The following is a 16,559-nucleotide window of genomic DNA, read 5'->3' on the forward strand; positions in this document are numbered from 1 at the left end:
GTTCTAGCCAAAAACAAAAGTCTCGAGGAGTTAGTCTCGTTTCACAGTGTCGACCGTTTGTCAGAGAAAAATGTTCATGTCCCGTTATTTATTACTGCTCCCTTACAGTTGTAACACCTCTCAGTGTTCAAAAACATAAAAAAAGACCATGATGGCTAAGTCAAAGATTAATAACATTAAAAAAGTACAAACTGGTCAGCTGACTTGGATGGGGAAGTTATACTAAATCGAAAGAAATGAAAGAAAATGAGAGAAAACCACTTCCTTGTGAAGCGTGAATTCACTTTGAGACAGAAAAGTGAATTCATGTGCATAGGAAAAAAGCATGAAGAAGATGTTTGGACATGGCAATGGAGGAGAGGACAGTGGAGGAAGGTGAAATGGTCAAGCTCAGACTTCAGTTTTATCTGTCCCAAGGGACGACTGGTCCCACAGCGAGAATTAAAAACCACATGATGTTAAAACAGAAGACTGACTGTCAACAACGCAAGGCAGCGTTTCAGGAAAGCAGCATGAGACTAGTTATCTTTGTCGTCATCATCGTCATCATCATTACTAAAACCACCACTATCACCGCAATATGATCAACAATCACTCATGGACTTCCTCCTCCCGCTACCGACAGTTAGGAGGCCAGTAGGCAGCAGGGAAGAGAACAGAAAATGGAAATCTTGAGTTTAGCACAAGCTGTTTAGCACATTTCCTCTATCTGAGTGTCACCTGTTCATCACGTGGTGGCATGACATGCGTAGAAAACCACAGATAAATGCCGGATGGTAGATAGTGCTTAATAGCATACAAGATTTCAAGATAAAGGTACACGTACTCAGTGAATTACATCATATAACTGGTATCTCTGTGTGTGTGTGTGTGTGTGTGTGTATCTGTCTAGTCTCCTCCTAGACCAGCAGTGCAGTATGAAGGTAGAGACCAGCTGCAGCCGTAGTAGCTTGCCAAATGACTAGAAAACATATTAACCATTAAAATAAAATTCAACTCTGCACTGCTGGAGTTTCTCCCAATACTTCCATTCACTAGAATAAGCTTTCACATGCAAACAGTAAGCTTCAAAATTAATGAATTGATTAATGTTTGTGATGAATATTTAAAATAAATGTCATCTGGCCTGCAGTGAAAAATGCAGACCAGGTTCATGTCTCCCTTACTGAGATCTACAATCACAGCTTTCACTTCCATTTAATTAAAAAAATTACTTTCACATCTAGAGGAAGTGAGAAACCGTAAGCTGTTGGTGATGCAGACCCAAAGGAGCTGTTCCCAAAACGGCTTCTTTGTCTGCTGTGAAAGTGATTTCACAGAAATTAGAAATTATCTAAGAGATTAGAAATTAGAAATTATCTAAGAGATGAGTTGTTGTGTCATTAAAGGACATCAGAAGTCTAAGACAGGAAAGTGGATTTCATCGATCTGTCAAGGAAAAGTAAGTCACATAGGAACCAGATAATTATAATAAACTCTATTAAAGTTAAAGATAGGACTGAACTTGTTTCTTGCAAGAAAGCCATATTTTATTGACCAAAATCACACAAAGGGTAGAAAAATATAAAAGCGGCAACAAAAGCGCTTAATGCAACGTCATATAACATTGTAACATTCAACTCTGTTCAACAGCAAACGTTTAAACATCAAGGTTTAGGAACAGCAGAACAGTAGTACACTATATCCATGGTGCACATTGCCAATTGCCAAAAGTGTGAGTATATGCAATAATGCCACATAAACTTTACAGCTGGAGTGGTAATGTATATGGCATATTGCATTTGGTTATGACATTATAACTAACTTTTGCTTGTTTTTTTACTAAGAAAAGTAAGTGGCACATAATCAACTGTTACAAACACAACACAACACATTAAAAGCTCTGACGGAGATGTTTGGACATCATCTCCCTTGAACTCCCTTGAAAACTTTTTGAAACATACGGAAACCCCTGTCATGTGGACGTCAGCTGGTCCCAGGTCGGTGAGCCGCTGCGGGCGTGCTAGCCACTGATGACCTGTGTGGTGACCACTGAGGTGCCGGCAGTCTGGTGCTTCCTCATCTTCACCTCCCGAGACATCTGGCACCAGAAACACTGGTAACACCAAAGCACCTTACAGCAGTCATTACAGAACGAACCCTGAGGGAGGGAGAGGGAGAGTGAGAGAGAGAGAGAGAGAGAGAGAGAGAGATTAATGCAACAATCAGTTCAACTAATGACCAAATACAGACTCAAAACAGTACTATAGTTTTCAGTTCTGTTTTTTTGATTCTGTATTTGTTCAACTAATGACCAAATACAGACTCAAAACAGTACTGAAAATTATAGTCTCAAAATCACGGGGCTCATGCAGCCTCTCAATTCAAATGTCAGGTGTGCGTACAGACATTCGCACTACCGAAACTGAGTAACCACAATCGTGTCTCCTAACTTAATGGAGCGCAATCCAACCTACACTAGACAATAAACTACCGGTTCTTGTTGCATCAAAGTCCAGCGCTGGCCTTGGCTACACGTGCAGACCAGGCAGCAACAGTCTGGTAGAAGAGTGCCAGGAGGGATTTGTCAATGTAATAAGGACTTCAGTTTCCTTAGCAAATGAAGGCGCTGGTGCAGTTTGCTGTACTTGGCTGTTGTGCACATGTCGAACTTCACCTTATTGTCAATTTCCACTCGCAGATGACACCCTATCAATGGGGGGATTTTTGACCATAGCGAGGGGGAGTGCGTTGCTGTCCCGACCGAAGCCGATCATCGTGTTTTTGTTTTTTTTCACCTTGATCTCCAGGTAATTCCGGTCGCACCAGTTGGCAAAGTGCATGACCTATCATCAGCGTACTTGATGATGTAGCGGTGGAGGCCCTGTATCAGTGGTTTGCAATCACTGGTGTACAGAGTGTAGAGTACTGGGGACAGAACGGTATTTGTGTGCTTAATGGTGGACAGTGTGGAGTTCAGTCTGACCTGCTGGGTGCTAGTGATGAGAATATTGTTTACCCAGCTCCTAAGTTTTTCTGCCATGAGGTGCGGTTGTAGTGTGTAGTGAACGCGCTGCCAAAGTCAACAAAAACAAAAATACCAGAAAGCTTATCTAATAGGTTGAACATATAGTTAAGGCAAATGAGAGCCACTTATTTGTTTATGTTAGATTACTTCAGTTACATTTTTGCATGTAGCTTTAGCTATGTTTGCATGTTTCCGACTGCAACTTGCCAAACACACACCTGCAATTGTCCACATTATCTATTTCAAGGCTCATTTGGATAGTGTCACTGCAAAAGCAAAAACAGGGATCCAGAAATGGGCGTACAACACATCCAACATATTTGAACATGACACTGACTTCAAAACCAATGGTGACATGAAAATAGAGCGCAAGTTATTATTTATGTTATGAGTCATCTATGCGTGTATGTATGTATGCATGTATGTATGTATGTATGTATGTATGTATGTGTTTGTTTTATTTTACTTTTATCTCCTCAAGAGAGACCTGGTCAAGAAAGCAGCATCAGTGACAAGCACAACAGTTGCAGACATTGTTAACATTACACAACAAAATCACAAAAAGTTCACTATAGTCCAATAGAAGACCGGTAAGATCAGGGACCAAGCCTATGTAGATTTTGGCTAAACAGATTTTGGCTCCTTATTGGGTCTGCTTCAAGATCCTCCATAATCACACACACAAGACCGTGGACTTACGTGGATGCCGTAGCGCTGTCTGATGGAGGAGCTGAGTATGCAGCTCACTGCAAAGCAGCTGCAGGTGTCCAGGACTGGCATGAGGCAGCACCAGCCGAAGTCCTGGGCAGTCTGGCACTGCATGCAGGGAAAAAGCCAGAGGCCACAGCAACCTGGAGGGCAGGAGACACGGTAACAATGAGTGTTCATGAGATAAGGTTATTGTAGGATTTTTCTTTATATGGTTCCTTTTTATGACTTGAGAGAGAAAGAAAGAAAGGAAGAAAGAAAGAAAGAAATAACGAAAGAAAGAGAAAGAAAGAAAGAAAGAAAGAACAAAAGAAAGAAAGAAAGAAAGAAAGAAAGAAAGAAAGAACGAAAGAAAGAAAGAAAGATAGTTCCACTTTGTTTCTCTGTCTCAAGACTTTGGCCGTCCTGTGTGAGCACATTTCTGCTGAATACACTCCAAATGATTTCCCTGAATCAGCGTTTTTCTTGTCATTTCCTGGAATACAGCCTCCCACCAGACACTGACCCTCCTCTCCTTCAGCTCAGTTTGAATTTACTAATGTTGCAAGAAGTCCTCAATAAACGTATGCTATTACAGCAAGACCGCAGCTGATGTTTGGCAGATATATATATTTGATATGAATGAATATGCGGTGCAGTTAATGAATTCGACCCTGTCTTATCTGTTTTATCCAGAAAAGAGGTTCTGGTGGTGCTGTTTTCAGGAAGCACTTCAGACAACACTTTGCTTCATTATGTGTTGAAAGTTGAACCCCAGACAGCTGAGGAAATATCAACTGTAAAATGCTGCGCAATGATTTCCTGTCGGATTTTTTTAATGCTTTCTGCTGCCGCAAAGACTTCAGTCCAGCAAGATCTGCCAGTTTGACTTGGCGGTACAGTTCATCTCTTGGGGACGCTCCCTGCTGCAGCAATACAGCAAAACAGCATAGCAACACATAGCACATGATAGATAAGACGCAGGGCGTATTGCAGATAATCCCCCAATGGGAATTCACTTAGAAATAAAGACCGTCAGAGCAGAACCACAGGTGGAGGCTGAGGTGGGGGAAGCGTGGAGTGTGACGGCCTTTAAATAGACCGTCAAGTCAGTGTAGTGAGATTAAGATTAACCCTAGCCCAGACACTGAATATCTACAGACTACTGTTCACACAGTTATGAGCATCACTTGAAACTCAGTCGACTTTTTAGCGAGACATTAAAGTCACTTGATAGAAAGTTGAGTATCAACACAGGACTGTCCAAATAAAGTGTGACCGATGAAAGACACAAAATGCTGAGCAACGTCAGAGGTGTTGGTCGGGTTGACTTAACTTACTGACTTAACTCATTAACTTATTTGTGGAATTTCATTTTGTTTTATGGTATTTTATTGCTTTTATCTTATGTCTTACCTTGTGTTCTATGTGTTGTAAGTGTTTTACGTCTCGTGGTTCATTTTAACCATTCTTTGTCCCTCTCTGTCTGTTTTAAGTGAGCTTGCCAAACTTGAACTTGAACATGAACTTACAGGTGGCCATATCGCTGCAGCAGTCACACAGATCAGTGCTCCATGCCCCTGAACTGACGTTGGTGGTGGTCACTGTGGTGATCATCTGGTGCGGCTGCTGCTGGACGGCCATGCTTGTCCCTGGCGGAGGTCAGGAGAGAGCAGTGAGGAACACAGAGAGGGAGAGAAGGAACTGTTTCAGACACAAGAAGTGCTGGATGATACTATTAAGGCTGATCGAAGGTTACAGCCTGACCTAAAGCTGTGCTGGCCACAGTGATGCTGCTGTAACCTGCACCTCAGGGTGTTTTCTGGTTCAGTTAAGCTCCGATGAGGCCCCAGTCCACTATCTGTTCAGACCGACACCTCTCTTTGCAAGTCAGCCTCTACATGGCTGTTGTGGATAGCCACATATAAGTCATGATGTGAAAACGGCAATTATATTAAACAAATATTTACAAATACACAGGATTTAATGTTGCAATCCTTTGTGCCATAATCCAAGTTGAGCATTCATACAGAAGCCCAATTCAGATGTCAACAGTATGATGTACTAACCCACCAATAAAACAGACTGATATTTAATTAGATATGGATGTGACATGCTGAATCTGATTAGCTAACCAGTGATGGATTGATTGAATTAATGAATGAATGAATGAATTTATTTGACTTGATAACTTCTGTCAGCAGCACATAATGATAAGTGTGCACATGAGAAAAACATATTTCCACCATTATACAACAGAGCCTGCAGGACCAACAACCACTATGATTTTCTGTATTGTCCTCAAGAGCCAACTACAACTACATCTGTTATAACTGTTTATGTCTTTAAATGCCTTTTGGTGGACCAAAAAAAATGTTAACTCTAAACAATATGACAACTAGAAATGTAATTAGGTTAGGTATGCAAAAGCTGCCCAACAAGGTAAACTTTCTGTTAACAAAAGCATATTTTCATATAAATATGGTAATTATACATTAGTCATGCCTAATTTAGTAGGCCTATCATTACAGCTTCAATAATTCATTATGTTTACATAAAACTATATTTCATGCTGTTCATATTGCACTATAACTTACTGGGTGTGTACCGTGCGCGCGCGCACACACACACACACACACAAGCACGCGCACACACAAGCACGCGCACACACGACTTTCTCCCCCTCATCTGCTAACACTAGCTATGTTCAAGGAGGATTTTGCTATGTTAGTGTAGCATTAGTCTAGCTATCTTAGAGTAGCATTAACAAGTGCAGCATTAGTCTAGCTCTGAAACGTTAGATACAACTTTAAATCTGTTTGTTTTTTTTTATTACTGCATCATATTATAAGTTTAGCCCTCACGTGAAATTTCTCTGTTATTTTACCTCACATTAAAGTTTAACCTTAAGTTAGCTAGCGGCCACGCCTCAGTTTGCTTCTGTAATAGTTAATTAGCTAGCTCACTAAATGAACAGTTAGCTTGTGCTAGCTAAACTAGTTTGGATTAAAATATATCACTTTACATTAAAGTCTAACACCGGTGAGGCCAATTTGTATGAAATTTTGTTATTTTTAGCTTTTCATGATAAAAGCTAAAGAGCGCCTCTTCTACCTACTCATAACTTCTGGTATTACATAAATGGGTTTCAAAACCCTTACCCCTCCTGTTAAATAACTTGATGTGTAACGTTACACGTTTATTATACTACGCAGATCCTTATATTCCAACAGTAAACACTTAGATCATCCTACCTCAACACTGAAACTCTGGGATGATCAGAGAGGTGTTTTTTTTTTTAACTTTACAGCGAATTTGTAGCCTCCTAGCCTCTAATTAATGAATCTAGATGAACCTGTTCCACCCAGTGGTCAGCATGAGAATTACAGGTCGGGACATTTTACCAGTAACAGCAGTTAATATATAAATACCTACATATTAATAGCCTACAAATTAAACCAAGTGAGCTATCGGTCGCCATAGGAATTGTAGAGAAACCATGCAATATAAATATAGGTAAGTCACCATAAACTCGCTATTGAGTACTGAGTCTTGAGTAATATAACAGGAATATGTAGTAATATGTAATATGATCATGCAGGTTGTCCATGCAGATGTGTGAACTAACAGTATCTTGTGTTTTATCACCGCATGGCTGTGTTTTATCGTTATGAAAATAGGCCAACTAAAGTAAACTACACCAAACTAAAATAAATGCTATATCCCTCCACTGGCTCCCAGTTGCTGCCCGCATCAAGTTTACCAAACTCCATTCGAACCGCAGAGTCCCTCTAAATCTTTCAGAAAAGGCTAAAGACCCAGCTCTTTAGTGAACACCTTCTCACCTGATGGACTGTGTAATAAAAAAAATAAAATAAAAATAAAAACTCTTTATCTGCCTCTATGCACTGCCTCGTAGCACCTATGTCCTGTTGGACCAGAACTTAGCTTTATGGCACTTACTCTCGCTGTTCTCTCCTGACTAGATCCTTGTGTTGTATTAAAATCTCATATGTAGGCCTACGTCGCTTTGGATAAAAGCGTCTGCCAAACGGGAAATTGTTGAATTGTTGTTAAACCTTTCATCAGTCTGACTGGATACAGCTGGCTAATACTTTGTGTGAAAAATACTTTGTGCATACCATAAATAGAGACATTTCGGATATTTAACTTCTGAAAATAGAAACAACTGATGCATCCCATTTAAATATGATGTGCTCCACTGAGTAGCACTATACAGTAAGTCCTTAAAGAGGCTGTTAGAGGAATATTAAAGTGATTTTTCGTTAAGGTTGAGAAATCAGCCAAACATTTAAATCCGCCAATCATTCAGGTTAACTATGACACTAATTTTGTCTTACCTTTTCTCTTCTGTAAAGCTCGATGGAAAAAAAAAACGAAAAATAAGCCGTTTATAATGTCACGTCTTCACTTGTAGTTGCACACAGGTTTGTGTTGAGGAAATAAGGCGTTTTGATGTTTTAGACCTTGATGAACTTTTGTGACTTGCTCAGGAAATAATAAGCCCACTAAGAGGGAGGGCAGATGCAAAGTTTCATTTCTTACGAAGTGACCCCCCCTCCTTACACACAAACACACACACACGCGCGCGCGCGCGCGCGCGCGCACACACTAAAACTACAGCCATTGGCTACATCATCACAACCGTCATGATAAACAACTTATACGACTTTTAGAAGGATACTATTATCACAGCAAAACTATAGGTCCTTATAATATTATAGGAATGGCATAAGAAAGGGTATAGTGATTCCACAGGGGTTAAATAAAATGACATAAAACGCAATAAGGTCACTCTAAACTCACTGCTGAGCACTACAGACACACACTGAGTCTCTATATGAATACTACAGACACACTGGAGTGGTTTTTCGTGAGGGAATGTGGTAGTCAGATTTAGACAGCATTTCAAATTCTGTCAATATAGAAGCAATTCCGGTGTAATGCAATAATGAAATTACTTTTCTCTGTTTACAAGTCCAGTCTCTCAGGTATCTTTGAAACTCTACCTGACCTAACAGTCCCTGTAGGCCGAAGGTGGATTCTGTTTCTCCTGAGAAGACCCCTTTCAGGCTCTACCATGTATGATCTCGGAGTGCTGGCAGGTCTCACAACTGCTCCTGGAGTTCCCTCTGTGGTTATCCAGACTTTCTGTCCAGATGTGAGTTCTGGGAGAGGTCTAGAGCGGTGTCTCTGATTGTAGTGTGCTGCCTGCCTACACCTCCCTTTCTCATCCCTCCTGCGAAAAGCCTGCACGTCCGGCCACTTAGGGTCCAGCTTGGCCGTGGGCTGGGGTACAGAGGTGCGCAGGTTTCTCCCCATCAGTAACTGAGCTGGAGAGAACCCGTGCTGCAGTGGAGTGGCTCGGTATGCCAGCAGTGCTCTGCTGCGATCAGTGTCTCTTTTCCACAGGTTCTTGATGGTCTGTTTCCGCACGTTCTGCTTCCCCGTTTGCTTGTGGGTAACGTGGGCTGCTTGTGATATGTGTAAACTTGCTCTCCTTTGCAAATATTTTGAATAGTTCTGATGAAAACTGTGGCCCATTATCAGATACAACAGTCTCTGCAGTCCCATGTCGGGCAAAGGCCTCTTTGATAGCTCTTATAGTAACTTCAGCCAAAGTGGACCTGAGCTCTGCTACCTCAATATATCTTGAGAAGTAGTCTACGATCAGCAGGTAGTTTTTCTTCGACCACTCGAACAGATCCATCCCAACCTTTTGCCATGGGCGTTCTGGGACTGTGGTGGGCAACAGTGGTTCTCTGTACTGTGTCCTGTGTTTCTGACATATCTCACATCTCTCCACAATTTGACTTATCTGAGAGGAGATACCAGGCCACCATACAGACTCCCGAGCTCTGGCTCTACATTTTGAAATCCCCTGATGTCCTTCATGGAGTCTCTGTAGAACATCTGCTCTCAAAGATGGTGGTATTACCAGTCTTTCTCCTTTCATGAGAAGGTCACCTGCAAGGTGAAAATCTGTTCCAACCTGCCAGTATGGCTTAATCTCTGGGTTAAGCCTGTGTTTCTCTGGCCATTCTGTGAGACAGTAATTTGTTACTCTTTTGCACAGTTCATCTTCTTGCTGCGCCGTCTTGATCTCCTCCAGCCTTTTGTCTGTGGCAGACAAAAGGCTGGAGGAGTGGCGGTGTTGACACAACACTGTCGACAAAAACCTCAACATCTTTCTCCAGTAGATCTCCTGCAGTTGGTGGACCCCCCAGTGGAGCCCTGGACAGGGTATCTGCTGTGACAAGGTTCTTCCCTGGAACATGGATGATGTTGTATGAGAATCGCAGCAGCCGCAGATGAAATCTCAGGATCCGTGGTGGTAGATCATCTAAGCCTCTGGTACTCAGCAGTGGAACCAGGGGCTTATGGTCCGTCAGGAGTGTGAAATGTAGACCTAGAAGGTAGGATATGAGTCTTTCACACGCCCATGTGACTGCTAGCGCCTCATATTTCAATTTGCGCATAACGCCTCTCTGTGTCTGTTAGTCCTCTTGATATGTATGTCACTGGTCGCCATGAGCCATCAGCCTGTTTCTGAGTGAGGACGGCTCCAATACCGTATGGTGATGCATCGGCGGCAACCTTCGTCTCTGCTGTATTGGAATACTGAGCAAGCACCTCTGGAGAACTTAGTCCCTCTTTCAGCTTCTGAAAAGCTGTCATCTGGGGCTCTGCCCAAATCCATTCATTTCTGTCCCTCAACAGTTCTTTCAGTGGCATGGTGACTGTGGCCAGCTGAGGCAAAAACTCGACCGCACCGGCCGCACTCCTTCTCACTATGAGTGCCTGGCTTTTGTCCCTTGTTTGACCGTTGCCATGTCTGTTTCTTCCCTTTTTTCATATTTGTCCTAATGGCGTCCATGTCTGATGCGTTGTCCCCCACTGCATTGCTGTGCAGTATTGTTTGCTTAGTTTCTTCAGTTTCACTTTGTCTGACTTTTTGTATGGCTTTGGCCAGTCTCGTATCCCAACTACAGTTCTGTCCTTTATGAGTTCCTCTTTTAGCACTCCGAAGCCACAATATTCTGCAAGTTTGTGCACAGCCGTGATGTATGACTCTACAGTCTCACACTCTTGCCGACGTCTTACGGTGAACTGGGCTCTCTCAAAGATCACATTATGCTTTCCTATGTAGTGCTGTTCAAACGCTGCTTAAACAGCCTCATATTTCTTATCTGCCTCAGTCAATGGTAAAACTGCTAAAACATCGTCAGCTGCATCTCCCATTGCATATAAGAGTGAGTTCACCAGATATTCCTCTTGTTTTTCATTGAGCCCTGAAGCGATACGAAATCTGTCGAATCTTCTTATCCACTGTGGCCATTCTGCTGGGTTTGAAAAGTTAAACAGCTCTGGGTGTGATATCTGAACAGCCATCGTTGCCATCTATGTATATTCCCTCATTTCACGTTCAGGAAAAACTTTCGATGTGCCGTTTCTCTGCTCTTCTCCTCTCAGCCCTGCACTGCCAAGAGGGGCCGTTGCCTAGCAAGTCACAGACTGACAGGCTAGCGCACACACACTGGCTTCTGTCTTCACCTGCATGCTGGCTATTTTTGGTCTTTTTACTGTTGTGTCGCTTCTAATCTACACGTAAACTTTTCGCCAACTGCACTGCATTATATTACATCAGACCGAACGGGAAATACCACAGAGATTTGCAGTTCGCCACTTCTGACACCATGTATAATGAGGACACAGGACGCCGTGGACTAGCTGGAGAAAATTCTTTACTCAGACAACCGGAAGTTACACACACTGCATCGTGGGAACTGTAGTCCCTACCACTACAATAACAACTCCTCTGTGGATTATTTTGTAGCCTAATTGGCTGGGCCAAAATCAATTAAAAAATCAATTACCGGCCTAATACACTTTGTTCTGCCCTGCAACATAAGGTAGCTCTTTTAAAACTATATTCTTTGCCATCCAACAGTACATTTTGTTATCGACAAGTAGTTTTTTACGACTTAGCAATGCGGAAGTCAGAGTTTACGAGGAGCACTTAAAGGTAGCATCAACAATACTTCACATGGACCAAGAGCGCACGTCTCTGTTTGTAGAGGGAAGTTAAACTGACCACTTTATTACAGTCTGATATGAATAGGAATGAAGCATAATGTGAGCAAATCATGGACTTCAGTCGCTGATCAGGCAATCAGCCACCTTAAACAAATCATATTTTCGTTATTAAGTTTATCTATCTATCTATCTATCTATCTATCTGTCTAGGCCTATCTCAATTTTCTTGCAAAATTGTCAAGACCAGCTTAGTCAAAACCAAGGCAGCAGCCAGACAGATGAGAAGAGATATAGGCTAATAGGCCTACAAATTTATACTGGCTTGAAAATGAGTGTCTAATTGACAAAATGGTGGATAATTATGAGTGTAGATGACTTTGAGACACATTAAAACGAACTGAAAAGGACACAAGCCCACTTCTCTAACCTCTAGGCTACAGACGGCCCCTGCATCAGTTTGGGCGTGAAATAACACAAATGACATAAAGGTGCAATTTGACACAGCCGAGCGTAGCCACAGCTGATTCTTCATAGAGATGCACAAAATTAAAAATGGCTGGAGAGACTTTTACCATGACAAATGTTGGTGGTCACTGCGTTGATCATCTGGTGCTGCTGCTGGACGGCCATGTCTGTCCCGGGCGGAGGTCAGGAGAGAGCAGTGAGGAACACAGGGAGGGAGAGAAGGAACCGTTTCAGATACAGGAAGGGTGTGAGCTAATGTGTGAACTAACTAACTAAATGTGATGTGTGAACTAACAGTATCTTGTTTCCACTATCAGTGTTTTTGTCACCGCATTGGTTGTGTTTTATCGTTATGAAAATGGGCTAACCCTAACACCAAACTAAAATAAACCTTTCATCAGTCTGACTGGATACAGCTGGCTAATACTTTGTGTGAAAAATACTTTGTGCATACCATAAATAGAGACATTTCGGATATTTAACTTCTGAAAATGCCATAGAAACAACTGATGCATCCCATTTAAATATGATGTGCTCCACTGAGTAGCACTATACAGTAAGTCCTTAAAGAGGCTGTTAGAGGAATATTAAAGTGATTTTTCGTTAAGGTTGAGAAATCAGCCAACCATTTAAATCCGCCAATCATTAAGGTTAACTATGACACTAATATTGTCTTACCTTTTCTCCTAAACTCGATGGGGAAAATTAAGAAATGTCACGTCTTCACTTGCACAGATATGTTTGTATTGAGGAAAGAAGGCGCTTTGATGTTTTAGACCTTGATGGCCTTTTATGGCGAACTCAGGAGGGAGGGCAGAATTCCCCGGTAAATTGATCAAGCCAAACTGAGTGGGAGCGTGAATGTGAGAGTGACGTCTGATCTGCCCCCGTTTTTTCCTTATGACAAATAGGAAGTGAGAGTCCCGCCTCTTGCTACGTATTGACCTTTTCTGGCCAGGCTTTCCTATAGGGTGTCGTTCTTACCTTCCTCCTCGCAAAATCATCCACTAGTTCATCAAAGTCTAGCTGTCTGACAAGGTCTGATTCTATAGACATAAGTGACAATGAGCTATTAGCATTATAAAAATAACGATAATGCTAGCTAGCTATTAGCAACCTGGCAATTAGCAAACCGAGTGTTAAACCTTCTATGCCTGCCTGTTCTGTCATTTTTAAGCATAATTTTTATTTATATGAGCAAACCAGCTGATGTCATGGAGTGACCAGCGGGCATTTTATAACAGGAGTGCATAAAAATGATCCAAAATTAAAAATGAAGACTCCATACCTTTTTATTTCTATTCCTTGTCTCGTTGCCTTGTACTATGAAGACACACACCCCCACTTATCATATATCATTCAATTCTGCTTGATCTCCAGCAAAGAGTATGTACAGACCACTAGGGCCCCCGACACCTCGATTTGTAAACTGTGTGAACGGATTTACAAATCCGTTCGCACAGATTGTGAATCCGAGGGCACGGTTTACAAATCCGTTCGCACGGATTTACACATCGAGTTTTTTTTTCCGACCATGTGACCCCAGAGGGGCTCCGTACAGAGGGGATAACTCTTGTCATGCATGATTAAATATGTTTGAGTTATGAATGCTTGCTACATTAGTGATGTGGCATTTAACACTAGCGTTAGCTAACAAGTTAGCTATATAATGCTAATAGACTACCTAGTATCATTAGCTAGCTAGCCATAATATGATCCTAGTAACGTTAGACAACATAACCTTACCGGTAACTCACTTGCAAATAGCTTACCTGTTTAAATATATGCAATAAAATAAGTTGCTAGCAAACCATAACAAATAGGTAACTAGCTTGCGAGATCGGACTGCACACATTGACCACTTGGCAGTTTTGATTCGCTATACAACGTTAGCTGACCTTAGCCAGCTGTTAGGTACAGTACTGACTGACTCATGGACTGACTATATGAGATGGCTAATGGATTTAGCTACAATAGTTAGAGCATCAGTAAATACACATAGCTACTTAGCTCCTAGGGGATAAATAAATAAATAAAACATGACAAACATGGATCGGACAATGACTGTTTGTTAGCTGCTGGCTAAGATGACAGCACACAACCTGACAACTTCAGAATATTTTAAAAGGCAATTTTATTCACTCTAGCTAATGTTAATGTTAAGTTTGAACTGATCAGCAATTCCTGAATAACTACGTTACCAACGCAAGGTTGGTAAATTGGCAAGCTAAGTAGCTTGGAGACATTTCGAATCAACTACATAGTAATTATTGAGGCTGTAGTTTGTGGTAATGTAGTTTTGGATTGCAGAGATTCAGAGATTTCAGAGTTGGCTCTTCAACTGTCCCCTTTGTTCCTCCACAACCTAGCCTGACCTCCCCACCTACCAAGAGACCATCCAGGAGACCCGTCTTGACCTAATGGAGGAGGAAGAGGATGAGGAGGACCCTGGGCCTGCTTAGCCGACCCCGAGCCAACTGTCAGTATGTTTACCAACACACATTTTTATTACACACACAAAACATTGTAAATATGAAAATTCAATAAATATACAAATGTCATAAAGTATAAACTATAGTATAAAGTAATCTATAAATGAAAATTGCAAATTTGCTACACACTAGTATGTGATGTACACTCTTGCAATGGAACTTATGATTTCTGTGTTTCTGTTACTCCACAGATTACGTCGATGAGTTGATAGACCTCATCTTTGATCACGTGTTCCAGGACCTGCACCTCATGTGAGCCAGGTTTTGAAGATCCCCGTCCCAGAAGACCTGTGCGCCCAGTCTGACAGGCCAGCCAAGGAGGACGTCATTGCAGCCACGTGTCTCGGTTCAATCAAGAGGCAGTCTGAACCCGACGCAGCTGGCAGCATCAGGGAGCTCACAGCATATGCACAACACCACACACACTGGTATCACTACTCTGACCCTGCGACCTAGAAAGCCCCAGCACTAGCTGACAAAGGATCTGTAGGCTAGACACTGAGAAGAGGGTACACATACTGTCAATATATTTCATTTGAATACTTAGTCTCTTCTTTTGTTGTTTTGGTTATCTGGCATGAGGTCAGGTTGTAGTTGGGTGTGTTTCACAAATACATAACAACTAAAAACATCAAATTATAAATCATTTTTGTGATTGATACTGCACTACTTTACTACACTGCAGTAATGCTACAGTGGAACACTCCCCTGTGTACACTCACAGATGTAGATTTTGTAACATAACAGCACCCCATTATGGTCCTGCAGCATTGTTATGTTTCTACATGTGCCTTTTTAATGCCTTTTCTATAATAAAATAATTGTATTCTGTATGAACAGTGTTGTGGTTACTTTTTGGTTTCATGTTTAATTTACATGGGTGTGTAAAGGGAAAAAAACATATAACTCCACACACACTGTCTACACTTACATGGTGCTTTATTACATTTCAATGACTGAAATGTAATAAAGCACCATGCAAGTGTAGACAGTGTGTGGGATTATATTACTTTTTCAGTAACTTTTGTCCGATGCCCCTGTCACTAAAAGACTTTTAGGTGTGCTACAGTTGTTTCTCTACATGGATGTGTAATAAAGTATAACAACACAGTTATTTTACTCAAATTTATTGTCATGTACAGTATTATCCAAAGTCACATGTTGGTCATATGATTATTTGGCAAATCAATTCATACACAGAATGCATAAAAGAAACTTACTGCTCTATACTTCTAAGCTGTAAGGGCCCATAGTCTGTTTTATAAATGTTCATTGCATTCTGTAGTGAGAACACATTCAAACATACAGGCTCCAGACCAGGATGATCAACATGCATGTAGGTGGATCCTGAAGCTGACTCATTCTTCTGGTAACCTAAGGAATGAGACAGGGTAAATGTTAATGAATTTTGCAAGCTTTATAAGAACATTACACTGACAATGACGTTTATATTATATGTTTATCATTTAGCACAGACAATTTAGATGTGAGTACTGTAAAAACTAATGTAACATACGACATAAATAATAAAGGTGTCAACTCTAAAAGAGGTAAGATGTTATGCACAGGGGGAATGACCAGCAGGCCTCCATGAGATGCCGTTTTTGAATATTTCAGCTACAGTTCTAAAACTGTTGAGCTGTAGCTGAATAACAATGGCATAAATTACGACAGTCATATGTCCAAATGGTAGATAGCATGGGATATAACCATATGTTTGCTGGTGTCGTGACAATATTTGTATCCACTGCAGATGAGTTCTTCTTTTGCGTCTTCACATCAATTTGATGTAATTGAACGTAATAACTACATAGTGTCTGGTGTGGATTTGTTTCCTATCGCTAGCCAGT

General features: G+C 41.4%; 2 protein-coding genes across 3 annotated transcripts in view; both read right to left on the reverse strand.

Moving 5' to 3' along the window:
- The window catches only part of LOC139927631 (transmembrane protein 272-like), a 96,114-nt gene extending 86,618 nt beyond the window's left edge, over positions 1 to 9,496 (reverse strand). The window contains exon 1 of the mRNA XM_078281718.1: positions 9,488 to 9,496. The gene's annotated coding sequence lies outside the window, so the exon portion shown is untranslated. The remainder of the gene's footprint in view (positions 1 to 9,487) is intronic.
- On the reverse strand, positions 1,474 to 8,190 carry ponzr1 (plac8 onzin related protein 1). 2 transcript variants are annotated; one of them, XM_078291830.1, is made up of 4 exons: positions 8,056 to 8,190; positions 5,227 to 5,346; positions 3,707 to 3,858; positions 1,474 to 2,140 (listed from the first exon to the last, which is right to left on the reverse strand). In XM_078291830.1, the coding sequence occupies exons 2-4, from the start codon at positions 5,336 to 5,338 to the stop codon at positions 2,003 to 2,005; spliced, it is 402 nt and encodes a 133-aa protein (XP_078147956.1). In that variant the 5' UTR covers positions 5,339 to 5,346; positions 8,056 to 8,190; the 3' UTR covers positions 1,474 to 2,002. The 2 variants fall into 2 exon arrangements, with proteins under 2 accessions (XP_078147956.1, XP_078147957.1); XM_078291831.1 differs by having other exon boundaries at positions 5,227 to 5,326; positions 8,042 to 8,170.
- Positions 9,497 to 16,559: the final 7,063 nt, after the last annotated feature.

The sequence above is a fragment of the Centroberyx gerrardi genome, chromosome 23 (assembly GCF_048128805.1).
Source record: "Centroberyx gerrardi isolate f3 chromosome 23, fCenGer3.hap1.cur.20231027, whole genome shotgun sequence".
NCBI lineage: Eukaryota > Metazoa > Chordata > Actinopteri > Beryciformes > Berycidae > Centroberyx > Centroberyx gerrardi.